This window comes from Vicia villosa, unplaced genomic scaffold (assembly GCF_029867415.1).
Source record: "Vicia villosa cultivar HV-30 ecotype Madison, WI unplaced genomic scaffold, Vvil1.0 ctg.001790F_1_1, whole genome shotgun sequence".
Lineage (NCBI taxonomy): Eukaryota > Viridiplantae > Streptophyta > Magnoliopsida > Fabales > Fabaceae > Vicia > Vicia villosa.
This window is the reverse complement of record NW_026705727.1, coordinates 166,357-181,779: the sequence shown is the minus strand read 5'-3', so window position 1 is coordinate 181,779 and position 15,423 is coordinate 166,357. Positions and strand designations below refer to the sequence as shown.

General features: G+C 35.4%; 1 protein-coding gene across 1 annotated transcript; it reads left to right on the top strand.

Annotated features, from left to right (window-relative positions):
• The first annotated feature begins 521 nt into the window (after window positions 1-521).
• Window positions 522-2,074, top strand: LOC131636574 (protein FAR1-RELATED SEQUENCE 5-like). Its single transcript, XM_058907182.1, has 3 exons — window positions 522-814; window positions 896-1,402; window positions 1,630-2,074. Exons 1-3 carry the CDS (start codon window positions 522-524, stop codon window positions 2,072-2,074), a joined length of 1,245 nt encoding a protein of 414 aa, XP_058763165.1.
• The last annotated feature ends 13,349 nt before the right edge of the window (window positions 2,075-15,423 follow it).

Below are 15,423 nucleotides of genomic sequence, written 5' to 3'. Positions count from 1 at the left end.
CCGGCAGCTTCAGCTTCTTCTACAGATTCATGTAGTGATCTTACGCAGTACTTCTTCACAGATACGATATGTTTACTTTACTTCATACACAATTTTTTTTTAATAAATTGATGCAGTTATCTAACTATACATTTTTGTGATTGTCAGATTTTTTAATCATGAGATAAGGTTCTAGAATGGACACGTTCAATTGGAAAAGGTCATGGTATTGTTGTTGTTACAACTCGATCTGATTCTACTAATGGAATGCAATGGAGGAAAGATAAATTGATTATGGTATGTGCCAAATGAGGGAATTACAAAAAGAAAAATGAAGTTGCGGCCCCTTCTGATGGCAATTCTACTATGAGACTTAGATGCCCATTTAGGCTAAGATATGTTCCGAGTGGTATTGGTTGGAAGGTGGTGGTTAAATGTGGGATGCATAGTCATAGAATGGATAGGATTTGGTAGGTCATGACATCTTGGGCCGTCTAAAAGATGATGAAAGAAAGTTTGTGAATGACATGAAGAAGTACAATATGGCACCAAGGTACATTGTGTCTGCTTTGAAAGACAAAGACCCAGAAAATATCACGAGTATTACTCAGATATACCGAGCTAGAGCAACATATAAACTAGGCAAGAGAGGTGCACTGACAGAAATGAAAATGTTATTGAGCCTTATTCACCAAGAGAAATACATGTGTTGGTCTAGAAATAAGGAAAATTCAGATATTGTGGCTGATATCTTTTGGACACACCTTGACTCTGTCAAGTTGTTGAATATGTTTCCTCTAGTATTGATTTTTGATTGCACGTACAGAACAAATAGGTAAGCATTTTAATTTTAATTTCTCCCATCTTAAAAATATGTTAAGTGAGCTGGTTGCTGAATGCGTTTTTAATCGTGCAGGTACCGGCTACTACTGCTTGAGATTGTTGGTGTTACATCCAAAAAATTGACGTTTTCGGTTGCTTTTGCATATTTGAAACATGAAAGGGAGGAGAACTTTACATGGGCACTAGAGAAGCTTATAGAGTTGTTCTATTCTAAGAAGTTGCTACCATATGTCATGGTGACGGACCGGGAACTTGCATTAATGAATGCCATTGATTTTGTGTATCCAAATGCGTCTCATTTGTTGTGTATGTTTCATATTTCAAAAAAAGTTAGCATGAAATGTAAAGAGTATGTGAAATCAGAAAGACAAGAACATGTCATGGATCAATGGAACAACATGATGTATTCAAATACAGAAGACGAATTTGATGTACATCTCAACCACTTCGAGAGTGTATGTGGTGATATTCCATCATTTGTCAAGTATGTGAAAGAAACATGGTTAACACCATATAAAGAAAGATTTGTTGCTGCATGGACTAACAGAGTCACTCATTTAGGAAACACAACAACAAACAGGTACATTCTTCTACAGAAAATATGATGTCCATGATTTCTATGGTGGAGTCTGTAAATTGGAGACTGAAGAACATATTGACTAAAAGTCGTGGGGATTTATGTGCAAGCTGGGATGTTGTGAACACAATGTTGAAGTTACAGCTAGGTTCCATAAGAGTGTCGTTTCAAAAAAGTATCGTCAACATTGAGCATCCATATAACACTCCATTTTATTCTAAAATGCACAGTTTTGTTTCAAGACAGTATATACAACTCGTTGGAAAGGAACTAGAAAAATTTAAATTTGCTGGTGCGAGCAAGGAGAGGTGTGGTTGTTACATTAGAACAACACATGGATTACCGTGTGCGTGTCAGCTTGGTGGTTACCAGATTCTAGGCATACCAATACCTTTGGAAACTATTCACGTGTTTTGGATGAAATTGCAAATTTTAGAATATGAGGTGAGTCCTGATGAGAGTAAGTGGGATTTAGAAGAGGAATGCGAAGAGTTGAAGCGACAATTCAGTACTATGGATATTATGGGTCAAAGGGCGTTGAAGAAAAAAGTTTTTGATCTTGCCTATCCATCCACATCTTCAATGTGTCCATCGCTGGTGAAATACAAGTCAAAGAGAGGAATTAATAATAGTAGAAAAGGTGAGGAAAATGATGTGCATCGTGATCCAAGTTAGTGGGAATATGTTGATGCTTTGTAAGGGAGTCAGACTACGAAGAGATCATGCACACAACCAAGTGAGAGTCAGTCGTCATCCATGCTGATTGGTAAGAAACCTTCTACCAATTCTGCAAAAGCCAAGTACTTGTCACAGTTTCCTGCTTTCTTTCATCTATACATCGATGACATTGTTGATGTTGAACCAGATGGTAATTGTGGTTTTCGTTGTATTTCATTTGCATTAGGATGGGGGAAGATGCATGTTATGATGTTCGGGGACAGCTGCATACTCAAATCCAACAACACGAAGATTTGTTTTCCAAGTTGTTCTATGATACTGTCTCTAATGTTAGTACTTCATTCCTCGTAAAACACTTGGGTGTTCTGGGTAAGGAGAAATGGATGTCGATTCTAGATACGAGTTACCTTATTGCTTATAGATACAGTGTTGTATTTGTTTCTCTTTCCATATTAATGAACATAACATTTTTCCCGCTTCTCATAACTCCACCCCCAACACGAGTCGACATACAATCATTGTTGTTGGTTTTGTCAGCCGTAATCATTGAGTTCAGGTAAAGTTGAGACCCGATTGTCTACTGCCTCCCGTCACTGATCGTTGGAGGAAGAATTGTTCTAATAATGCAAAAGCAAGAGAATCAGCATATGCAGGTCGGTTCAGACGCTAGGAAGAATTGTCTAGGAAGTCAGACATTGGGAAGAATTGTTCTAATGATGCAAAAACTGTAGTTTTGTTGTAATGCATCTATGTATGACATTTATTCTATTTATATATTAAGACGGTTTGTTATTTTACCGTGTACTTTATTCAAGTTTTAAAAAAATATTAAGTCTGAGTATTACCGGAAATTTGAAATTTCCGGTATTTTTCAAATTTCCGGTATGTGTTTTAACTTATGAAACATACCAACAATTTCTAATATCCGGTACCGGAAATTGCTAATATTCGGTACCGAAAATTTTAAATTTCTAATACTCGGTACTGAAAATTTTAAATTTTTGGTATGTATCATCTAGCGCGGTAAATAGGTAAATTCAACAAAATTTCCGGTTTCTATATGAAATTTCCGGCACAAAATCGGATATTTAAAAATAAACTTGTATTTTACATGGATAATATGGTAAAAACTTACCCCTTGGAGAGTGACATGTATAACATGGGGAGTGCCATGTTAATTCCTCCTTTTATTTATTGAATTTGGATATGAGTTATTTGGACGTCCCTTATTACTCAATACACTATTCTTTTTTTCTTAATTTTTAGTTGTACAAAGTATTATTTTTTTTCTTTACTCTTTTTAATAGTCATTTTTATTGTTTTATTTATTTAATTAATGTACTGTTAATATATTTTATTTTATGAGTGGTCAAAATTGTGATGAGGATTATGATATTATTATGAAATTGAGGTTAATTCAAAAAAAAATTATAAACTTATTAGAATGAATTGGAAAATTAAGGTGTGTAATGCTCATGGAATCAAGGTAGTAAATTATTTGAAGGATACATGGGTTAATTGAAGAACTTCAAAAACAAATTCTTCTTTGTCGTGCCCCTTAATTGCGCCTCACACAAGACAAGCTGTAATATCACGTAAGAGGCATTTAAAGACGAGGGAGATAAGGAACATAACTTGGAGAGTCATGGAGATAGATCATAGGTCATCGTCATATCAAATGATTCCTTCAAGACCCGGGTGAGCAATAAGTAAAAAGCTGAAAGCTCTACTGACATACCAAAATATGTGAATAAGTTTTCCAATTGGTATTAAAATTATTTTGCTAAGAGTTGCGAGACATACATCTACAAGGGAGACGACCTGAATGACGATGAACTAAGGTTAAAAATAATACTTTATGAGTTTATGTGTGATTACAAATGTAAGATGGATGTTGACTGTAACACCCTTCTAAAACCCCGCGATTGTTTACGAATAATTTAAATAAATCAAATAAACGTAAAACAATTCTAAGGATGTCACATCTTCATTAAACATAATATAATCAATAATCATGCTCCGTAACACGGGTTGCAACATAATTATAACATGATAGCATATTTAATACTACTAATTTAATTCACTTCAAAAAATTTGTAGCGGAATATATATAAGTTTCAAAACTCCAATTAATTTCATCTACCGAAAAAGGATAGTTCAACCATCAAAACATCATAAACCGAAATAGAATAAACAATTCAGAATTAATACATAAAACTCTAAAATAACATAAATAAATGTTTGCAACGTCAAACAATTCCAACCCCGATGTTACGTATCAGAGCAAGACTCCCTTTATTCTATCGAAGGCAAATAAACATACTCTGAAGTTATCATCTAAGCTTCTCGCAATAATCCTGATTACCTGCACATTACCCACGTAGAGGTAACATTTAAACAGAAAGAGTGAGTAAATTATAATCATTATAAAAGACATAAGAAATAGATATAGTAGTTACAGCAAATAAACAACAACAACATAGCATTTACCAATCGTTAGTTGGTCCAGTGGTGATTGGCGCTGGACTTGGTAGGGAGAACCACGGTTCGATCCCCTGCAACTGCGATCGGAAGGGGGATGGAACCACTTGATGCCAGAACTCGCCCCCGAACCGGACTAAACCGGTGGTATAAAGCCAAAAAAAAAAAAAAAAAAAACAACAACATAGCATTTTGTACTTCTTATACCGCATAACAGCAACCACAAGTTTTCATACCACAACGTCATAATTCAAGAATAAATCAAACTCATCATTTAAAGCAACTGTTATGCAATGCCACAAATAATAAAATACAACATCATTAGACTCAATACATGTGGTACCAAAAACATCATTGATGACTTAGTCATCGTTATTCTCCAAAGATCTCCACCATAGGATCGATTCCAGCTTGGAACCAGAGTACGTCATAAATTGCACTTAATCCACACTATGGGATTAAGGCCATCACTGGACCGTAAAGTCCTACAATATCATTGGATCATTATCATGCAATACATCACTAGACTATTTGTCCTAACCGATGTTATGAATGCATAATGTGCAACAACACATAAAATACAACCGCATTTAGTCAAACGTGTAACACCCCTTTTCTAACCCCAGATATAATATAAATATATACAGAGTATTAACATGCATAAAATAAAATAAAAGGGCGTCACATGTTGTTTTCACCACTATGAAAATCCAAAACCAACATATAACATGCATCTGATCATTCCATAACACAAATTGAAAACTTCATGTTTCATTAATTATGCATATCGCACGCGGAGGAATAAAACTCAAACAATTTTAATGAATATATCTCATACTATATCCTTCTACCAAATCATATAACATAGTCAACTTATACATGTCATATGAATCAAACAACTAGGGAACATTGCCATACAACTTCAAATATTCAAATTATCATGTCAAAATACGGAAAGATAACAATATCCAAATAACCAAAACACGAGTTCAAATAAACCCTCAAGTGCTACATGATCAGAGCATTTGACTCACTACCTAATCAAAACGATAGATCAAAAGCTCCTCAGCTAATTCCTCGGACAAGCTCACTACTCGTCTGAACCTGCACGATGTCACAATGAACATCATTCAAACAGAAGGGTGAGAATACGCATCATAATGAATATATGTAATATGTACAATGAACGTAGCATACAATAGCATTATCATTTCATCACACTTCATAATTGAATAAGTTCCACAGTTATCGCACATTCAGCACAATTCTCAATATTCACACAAAGCAATCACATCAATTCAAAAACAATCACATAGCACACAATGTGACTCGAATGTAATAAATGTGACTCAATGCATGTGGTACCATGTGAGTATCAAGCTCACCGCTCCCGGTCGAAAATAGAGCCACGCTCCAGATCCGAACAAGATCAAAGCCCTCCAAAAATATGAACCTTTAGTTCACCGCTTCTGAACCACAAAGGAACAAAGCCACCATTGTGAACCCAAAGTTTCACCGCCTATGTTTCAAAGCCACCATGTGAATCCAAAGTTTCACCGCTTATGTTTCAAAGCCACCATGAATGCATGTACAGTTATCACCAAAATATATGCAATTAAGATTATCCATACAATCTTAACATACCGCATACCACAATAATTCACATATTGAATTATCCATCAATTGTACAAAACACATCAAGTATCCATTCACAAAAAATACATCCAATTATCATATATTCATTCACACAATTCGATGAATATCCTATCACATAACATATCAACAAATGTTATCCATAATTCACCAATTCACCATGCACATACACATAATTATTTGTTATTCACAAAAAAAAAATTGTAATTAACTCATCAAGTGCTAACCAATCTTATCCTACCATATAGACAATTTTGCTAGCTTCCTAACGCTTCGAACGAAACGTGAAAAGGAGTTACGGATCAAAAATTATGAAGTTTATAATTTTTGAAAAAAACGGGGCATATTCGCCCGACGAAAGCATTCGCTCGCCCGACGCTCTATGACAGAAACTTGTCACCCTCTCGCCCGCTGGTCTCGCCCAGCGAAGGCTTGTGGGCGAACACTCGCCCAACGAAGCAATCCTTCCGCCCGGCGAACGACACCAGAAAGGGAAAATGCTGCTACAAATTCAGCATCCCTAACTCAAAACCAAAATCGATTTTTAACCAACCAAACTCATTTCAAACAACAATTTATCACATGTTATGAGTTCATATTCATGTTACTAGTTATGGGTAATCCATAAAACACATTGAACTTGAACAAATCACAAAATCCCATTGATTTCACATAAACCCTAACATTTATTAAACTTATGAAATTGAGAGATGATTATCGATATCACACATTGCATACATATAAGTTCCAGATAATGAGATTCTCCCCCTTACCTCAAGTTAAACTCCTTCTTCTTCTTCAAGTTCCTACAAAATCCTTTTATCTTCTACTCTCTTCTATTCTCCAAAAGCTAATGTTAAAAAATGACCTAACTCAACTCCTACTATCTCTTTTCTTTCTAATTGGGCTTAGCCACCCATTCTATCCTAACTAATTAGGCCCATCATCTATTATTTCATTATTCCACCAATTATACTAATAACTCAATTAGCCAAATTAACACAATAATACACATAATCAATTAATTAAATAATTATTATACTACATAATAATTAAATAAGTAAAAAAATAATAAAAACACCAAATAACATTAATTAAATAAATAACTAATAAAATCGGGATGTTACAACTCTCATCCACTTAAAAAAAATTCGTCCTCGAAAATCACCTCAAACGAACAACTTCGGATACGATTCCTTCATCTTATTCTCGAGTTCCCATGTAATATTGCCATCGGCTACTCCTCCCCAAATCACTTTCACCAAAGCGATTTCCTTACCACGAAGCTTTTTCACCTCTCGATCTTCGATTTGCACAGGTGATTTATTAACCGTCAAGTTATCCCTTACTTCAACATCATCTAATTGAACAACATGAGATGGATCCGCAATGTACCTCCTCAATCGAGACACGTGGAACACATCATGAAGATTAGAAAGTGACGGCGGCAATGCAATTGTTAGGAGTGAACATATCTTGTGCTTTTTAAGGATTTTATAGTTAGAATTGAACTTTAGAGGTTCGATGCTAATTGTAGAACAACTTGCGTCACTTTGGGTGTTATATGTGCAGATATTGAAGTTTAAAAGTAAAGACGAAGAAACACGCAGGTGTAGAGCTTCTAGAGAGGAAGAATCACAAAGAAGGAAGGTGAAACAAAGGCCGAGCCGCGCCAATAAGGAGCGAGACGTGCCATCCTTTCTGACTTGGGTTCGCGCTGCGCCAATACGTGCCGAGGCGCGATGGTTGCGTTACAAGGATAAATTGTTATAAATAGAAGCCCTAATCCTCATAAGAGGAGAGGTCCTTGGTGAACGAATTTCAGAGAGCAATCCTAGTCTAGAGCAGAAAACAACTTCCGACTGAGAATTCAACATCAATTGAAGACATTCCCTTGATGAAGATGAATCCTTCCATGAATTCTTGTGTGTTCTTCATGGCTATGGAGAGCTAAACCTCGTTGTGTTGAGTTTAAGGTAGTAGTTAACATATGAAGATGCAATTACTTTGATTAATTCCTGTGAACAATTGTTTAAGCTTTATTATCAATGAAAAACCTTGCTTTTATTTTATATCATTGTTGAACTATCAATCGAGAGATAGGGTTTATACTTTTGCTCTAGGTTTTTACATTGACTTGTTGATTAATACTCATAGATGAGATTTTGAAGAAGTTTTCATAAATCATCGTGGTTAATTCCCTTTATCTTTATAGTTATTTTGAGAGATTGAATATCATACCGGTAGAGGTGGTTCTAGATTGATCATTAGACATAATATTAGTTTTGAGGATGAATGAAGATAATAACTTAAATAATGTTCACTCGTGGATTAATTGATTATTGTATGTGAATAGGTTGATGAACCCTATAACTCAACATATTCATTCACCACTATTATTCGTCTTTAAGCTTTTTATCAGTCAATTATTATTCTGTTATATGCAATTTGAGAACAAACAATCAAAACCACTACTTTTTGCTAACTCATTATAATCCGACTATAGAACGGCAGCAATATTACTCAGTCTCTGTGGATACGATATATTAGAAAATATTTACCCAAAATACTTTCAAAAAATTGGCGCAGTTGTCGGGGACTGTGTCAATATTGCACGCATTGCAATAGTCGTATTATTTTTAGTATTTGCTTAATTTTAGATTTTTGTTTAGTTACTTAATTTTAGATTTTTAGTTTAGTTCCTTTATTTTCGATTTTTAGTTAGTTACTTTATTTTAGATTTTGTTATTGCAATAGTCTTTGAATTTTTAATTTTTTTATTATTATTTTTTTTCTTGCTATTTCACTTGTTTGCTAGTTTTGTAGATTTTTGTTTGTCGGAATGTTTGACCCAAATATAAATGATGCGATTCATGCTCAAAACGAGATCCTATTTCAACAAATGGAGTATCTCCTTCAAAGTGTGTCACAGTTCACACCTTAAGTTAATGAGTTTCATGATCTCGGATGGTGCACACCGGAAGATGCGATGGAGTATCATATGGCTAACCATGAATATCAACAACAAAGGCTTTCATACTATAATCAAGGTTATCAAAGAGGACCCTCTGAGTTAGAGGAAACCATGAACCAATTCATGCATTTCTCTTTAGCCATTCAACAAAACTGGGAAACTCAAGATGTTCAACTTACCAAATTCTTAACCGAGCAAAACGTAAGTCAAATCTCAACTTTTCAAAACCCTACGACTTGTGTAAAAACTTGCAATACTATTTCTATAAGGAGTGTAAAAGTGATTGGTGAGGATGTTGGAAAGAAGAGAGTGGAGGAGGAAGTTGATGACAAGGAAGATGTTGTTGAAAAGGATAATATAGAGTATGTAAACGTCAAGAAAAATATAGAAGTTGAGTATGAGCTTTCAATGAAGCTACCTTATCCAAGACCTCCTAAAAAAGTAGTTGATGTGTTCGTCGAAGGAACAAAAAAGGAGGATATAATCAAAGAAGTTGTGAATGAGTTAGAAACTTCAAAAGTTGAAACTTTTTCAAAAGAGAATATGGTGGACTTAGAGTTGAAGAAGAGTAGTAATGCAAAGGAGCATCAACTCTCATTGGAATTACTTCCTCTACAAGTTCCTAATAACGAAGGGAATGAGAGTCATTACTTTCGGCCAATGGAAACGTTTGGCCGTTTGCAAATCACCATCCCATTTTTAGAAGGTTTAGAGTTAAAGCCAAAATGTGTCAAATCCACCAAGGATAGGTTATCACAGAAGAAGAAATTAACGGATAAGGAGGCTATCTCTCTTGAGGAGAGGACAAAACAAATGAAGGAAGAGAGATCGCGAGTTGAAGTGGTAAGAATTAAGGATGAAGAAACCAAACAAGCAAACTTTAAATACGTTTGGGGCTTCACATTGGTAAGAAAAATACCAAGAAAAATAGACAATGGTTGATGATTCAACCATGAACCGTCAAGCCATGTGACGTTAAACGAGGCGCCTCGTGGGAGGTAACCCACACTTCTAATGTTTTATTTATTTTTTGTTTGTTTATTTTTATTTCAAGAAATAATAAGGGGACCTTTCTGGTGAAAGCTAGGAAGAATCAATTGATATGGTAATACCCCTTGTGAGTCAACCCTCTCGGGCTTGTTCTGAAACATTGAGGTCAATGTTTAGTTCAAGTTTGGGGGTGGATTTACTCTTTTGCATTTTTCAAATTTTATGCTTTTATTTTTGTTATTTGTCCCCAATTTAGAATTAGTAGTTCCACAGCAAATTGAAAAATCTCAAGCAAGATAATGAGAGTACCAACAATGGAGCAACATGCGTGAAAGTGGTAGTGAGTGGAATTTTGTCGAAAAAATTAATTTTTCACTTTCTTTTTCAATAAGTGACAAGGCAGGTATGAATTTTCGAACTTAAACTCTTAGTGTGTGCATGAAACGTAGGTTGTTAGTAAATACTGGCAGAAGTTCTTTATGATACACAATTATTTTTGTTGGATCGGCTTAGCCTTAACCATTGTGAGGAAAGCTTTCCATTATTTATGATACGCAGGAGACCATCAATTATTTTGACTTGTTTGTATTATGCTAAACCGTTTGTCGCATCGTTTGTGGAAATTTGTGGAAGTGATTTAGGCATTTGTTTGAATCTGAGAGTTACTTTGAGCCGATTCCATCTTAAAACTTATTTTTTTCTGTGAGAGTGTGATCCCTTGCTAACCATTCTTTAAGCCTGAGGTCAAGATAAATTTCATAATATGCACCAAGAAAAACACCTGGTGAGTTTTGATCTTAATAAAAAGTTTTGTTTTGGACCATCAACCATAAACTTTGGTGATGTGTTTTCTCTTTGACCTTCATAGAAAGTAGGGGAGCATGAATAGAATCTAGATACAGGTTGATCTCCAAGTTGGGGAGAGTCATAATCAAAAGAAGAGTGAGTATATAGGTGGTGATTTGCAAAGAACAAAAGAAATTCGTAGCTTGAAAAAAAAAGAGAGAGAAGAAACAAAAGAAGAACAACGTTTGAAAGTAAACAGTTGTTGAAAAAAGAAAGAAAGAAACATCGAGCTACGAGTGAAAAAGAGGAATGGGTGAGAAAGTTAAAGGTATAAAGAAAAAGGAAGGAGTTATGACTCATATGCTTCCCTAGAATAGGAATAACCCTTGATTGTCTTCTTTTCTTTGAATCTAAACCACATTACAACCCTGGAAAGATCTTCTGATTCTCAGATTCCACAGGACTTGATGCTAACAATATGGTGAACGTATGATATGGATTCTTGTTGATTTAATTGTTTGGATGAGTGTTTAACCCCTCTATTATTCATCATACTTTTTATGAGAGTGATTAGTGCTGATTCAATTGCAATTGTGTAGTATTTTGAACTTCTGGAGGTAATTTTCTTTCAAAATCTGTTTCATGTGTATGTTCTGAGTTTGCAGGCAGAGGAAGAGTATCTGACTTGGTTACTGAATCGAACCACTTGAAAAACCTTTTTGGAAAACTTGTTGCATGATTGTTGGTATGTTTTGTTGTATTCATTGAGGTAAGTAATTTTGTTTAGGGACAAACAAAACTCTAAGTTGGGGAGAGTTTGTTAGGAGTGAATTAGTAGTGTTTTCATTTGTCAAATTAACTACCTTTTGAGATGGAAGTGAACATATCTTGTGCTTTTTAAGGATTTTATAGTTAGAATTGAACTTTAGAGGTTCGATGCTAATTGTAGAACAACTTGCGTCGCTTTGGGTGTTATTTGTGCAGATATTGAAGTTTAGAAGTAAAGACGAAGAAACACGCAGGTGTAGAGCTTCTAGAGAGGAAGAATCACAAAGAAGGAAGGTGAAACAAAGGACGAGCCGCGCCAATAAGGAGCGAGACGCGCCATCCCTTCTCACTTGGGTTCGCGCCGCGCCAATACGTGCCGAGGCGCGATGGTTGCGTTACAAGGATAAATTGTTATAAATAGAAGCCCTAATCCTCATAAGAGGAGAGGTCCTTGGTGAAAGAATTTCAGAGAGCAGTCCTAGTCTAGAGCAGAAAACAACTTCCGACGGAGAATTCAACATCAATTGAAGACATTCCCTTGATGAAGATGAATCCTTCCATGAAATCTTGTGTGTTCTTCATGGCTATGGAGAGCTAAACCCCATTGTGTTGAGTTTAAGGTAGTAGTCAACCTATGAAGATGCAATTACTTTGATTAATTCTTGTGAACAATTGTTTAAGCTTTATTATCAATGAAAAACCTTGCTTTTTATTTTACATCATTGTTGAACTATCAATCGAGAGATAGGGTTTATACTTTTGCTCTAGGTTTTTACATTGACTTGTTGATTAATACTCAGAGATGAGATTTTGAAGAAGTTTTCATAAATCATCGTGGTTAATTCCCTTTATCTTTATAGTTATTCTGAGAGATCGAATATCATACCGGTAGAGGTGGTTCTAGATTGATCATTAGACATAATATCAGTTTTAAGGATGAATGAAGATAGTAACTTAAATAATGTTCACTCGTGGATTAATTGATTATTGTATGTGAATAGGTTGATGAACCCTAGAACTCAACATATTCATTCATCATTGTTATTCGTCTTTAAGCTTTTTATCAGTCAATTATTATTATATTATATGCAATTTGAGAACAAACAATCAAAACCATTACTTTTCGCTAACTCATTATAATCCGACCATAGAACGACAATAATATTACTCAGTCTCTGTGGATACGATATATTAGAAAATATTTACCCAAAATACTTTCAACAGCAATCCGATATGCCACTTCCCCTATCCTTTCAAAAATTTGATAAGGACCAATGAAACGCGACATCAACTTACGTGACTTCAAATCTCTACCAACACCCGTTACCGGCGTAACTCGAAGAAACATGTGTTCATCCTTCTCGAACTCAAGTGCTTTCCTCCTCTTATCATGGTAACTCTTTTGACGACTTTGAGAAGCCTTCATATTCCCTTGAACCATCTTAATCTTATCCGTAGTCCGTTAAACTATCTCGGGTCCAACCACAACACTCACTCCAGATTCATACCAACACAAAGGAGTTCTACACCTTCTACTAAACAGAGATTCAAAAGGTGTCATTCCAATACTCAAATGAAAATTGTTATTATACATAAACTCAATCAAAGGAAAGAAACTATCCCAAGCTCCTCCTTGTTCCAAAACACAAAACCTCAAAAGATCTTCAAGCGACTGAATTGTCCTCTCTGATTGACCATCACTTTGCAGATGATACGCCAAACTCAAACGTAACTTAGTACCCAAAGCACTTTGCAAACCTTCCCAAAATCTCGAAGTAAACCTCAGATCTCTATCCGAAACAATACTCGACGGAATACCATACAAGCAAACAATCCTCTTGATGTATAGCTTTGCAAGCCTCTCCATCGTATAATCCATCCTCATCAGAATAAAATGAGCAGATTTCGTTAATCTATCCACAATGACCCAAATCGCTTCACAATTGCTCGCAGTTCTTGGAAAATCTTCTGACAAGTCAAACATGAATACACAAATTTCGCTATATCTTTATTCATACCTTGCCACCAAAATAGTTTCCTTAAATCTTGATACATCTTAGTAGTACCAGGATGAATACTCAAACCACTTCGATGCCCTTCCTCAAGAATCCTCTTTCTCAAATCCGCAACATCAGGAATACAAACTTTATCACGACATCTTACGATACCATTCTCATCAATCCGAAAGTCACCACCTTTTTCTTGATTAATCAATGTCATCATGTTAACCAATTTCAAATCCGATTTCTGACCTTCTCGAATCTCAACAATAATACCATAAGTAAGCTTCAACATACCAAGCTTAGCACACGAAGAAGTCACTTCACAAACCAAACTCAAATCTAGAAATTGTTCCAACAATTCCATCTCTCGCATCATCAACATTGACATATGCAATGATTTTCCTACTCAATGCATCAGCAACAATATTCGCCTTTCCAAGATGGTAGTTCAAACCAAAATCATAATCTTTCAAGAATTCCAACCATCTTCTTCGCCTCATATTCAACTCCTTTTGATCAAAAAAACACTTCAAACTCTTGTGATCACTATACACGTCGAATCTCGATCCAAACAAATAATGCCTCCAAAGTTTCAAAACAAACACAACGACGGCCAACTCTAAATCATGCGTCGGATAATTCCTCTCATGAACTTTAAATTGCCTAGAAGCATAAGCTACCACTTGTCCTTTTTGAATTAACACACCTCCTAAACCCATCAAATAAGCATCGCAATACACCATAAAATGTTCTAGCGGATCCGACAATATCAAAATAGGAGCCATAGTCAACCTTCTCTTAAGTTCTTGAAAATTCGCTTCACATTGCGAAGTCCAGATAAAAGCTTGACCCTTCCTAGTCAATTGCGTCGACGACAAAGATAACTTAGAAAATGCCTCAATAAACTTCCTATAATAACCAGCAAAACCAAAAAAACTTCTAATCTCAGAAATAGATTTAGGAGCCTCCCATTGAGATACAACCTCAATCTTTGACGGATCAACAAAAATACCTCCACTCGAAATAACATGACCAAGAAAATTCACTTCATTCAACCAAAATTCACTCTTAGAAAACTTGGCAAACAACTTTTTCTCTTTCAACACTGATACCACAATTCTCAAATGCTCAACATGATCATCTTCACTCTTGGAATAGATTAAAATATCATGAATAAACACCACTACAAAATTATCCAGATAATCATGAAAAATCCTATTCATATACTCCATGAATACCCCAGGTGCATTAGTCACACCAAAAGGCATAACTGAATACTCATGATGTCCATACCTCATTCTAAAAGCAGTTTTTTGAATATCCTCCGTCTTCACACGAATCTGATGATACCTAGGCCTCAAATCAATTTTACTGAATACACGAGCACCTACGAACTGATCCATCAAATCATCAATCCTTAGAAGTGGATACTTGTTCTTAATTGTCACCCTATTCAGTTGTCTATAATCAATAAAAGTCTCGTAGAACCTTCCTTCTTCTTAACCAACAACACAGGTGCACCCCACGATGATACACCCGGACGAATAAACTTCTTCTCTAGTATATCCATAAGTTGACTTTTCAACTCTTTCAACTCAGAAGCTGACATCCGATATGGAGCCATCGATACAGGACTAGTTCCAGGAACTAAATCAATGGAAAATTCAACTTCTCGTTCCGACGGTAAATCA

Coding starts and splice junctions, on each gene's coding strand:
- LOC131636574 (XM_058907182.1), top strand. CDS start 522: ATGGCACCAAGGTACATTGTGTCTGCTTTGAAAGACAAAGACCCAGAA. Junction 815..895: donor TGCACGTACAGAACAAATAG/GTAAGCATTTTA, acceptor TTAATCGTGCAG/GTACCGGCTACTACTGCTTG. Junction 1,403..1,629: donor GGAAACACAACAACAAACAG/GTACATTCTTCT, acceptor TAAAATGCACAG/TTTTGTTTCAAGACAGTATA.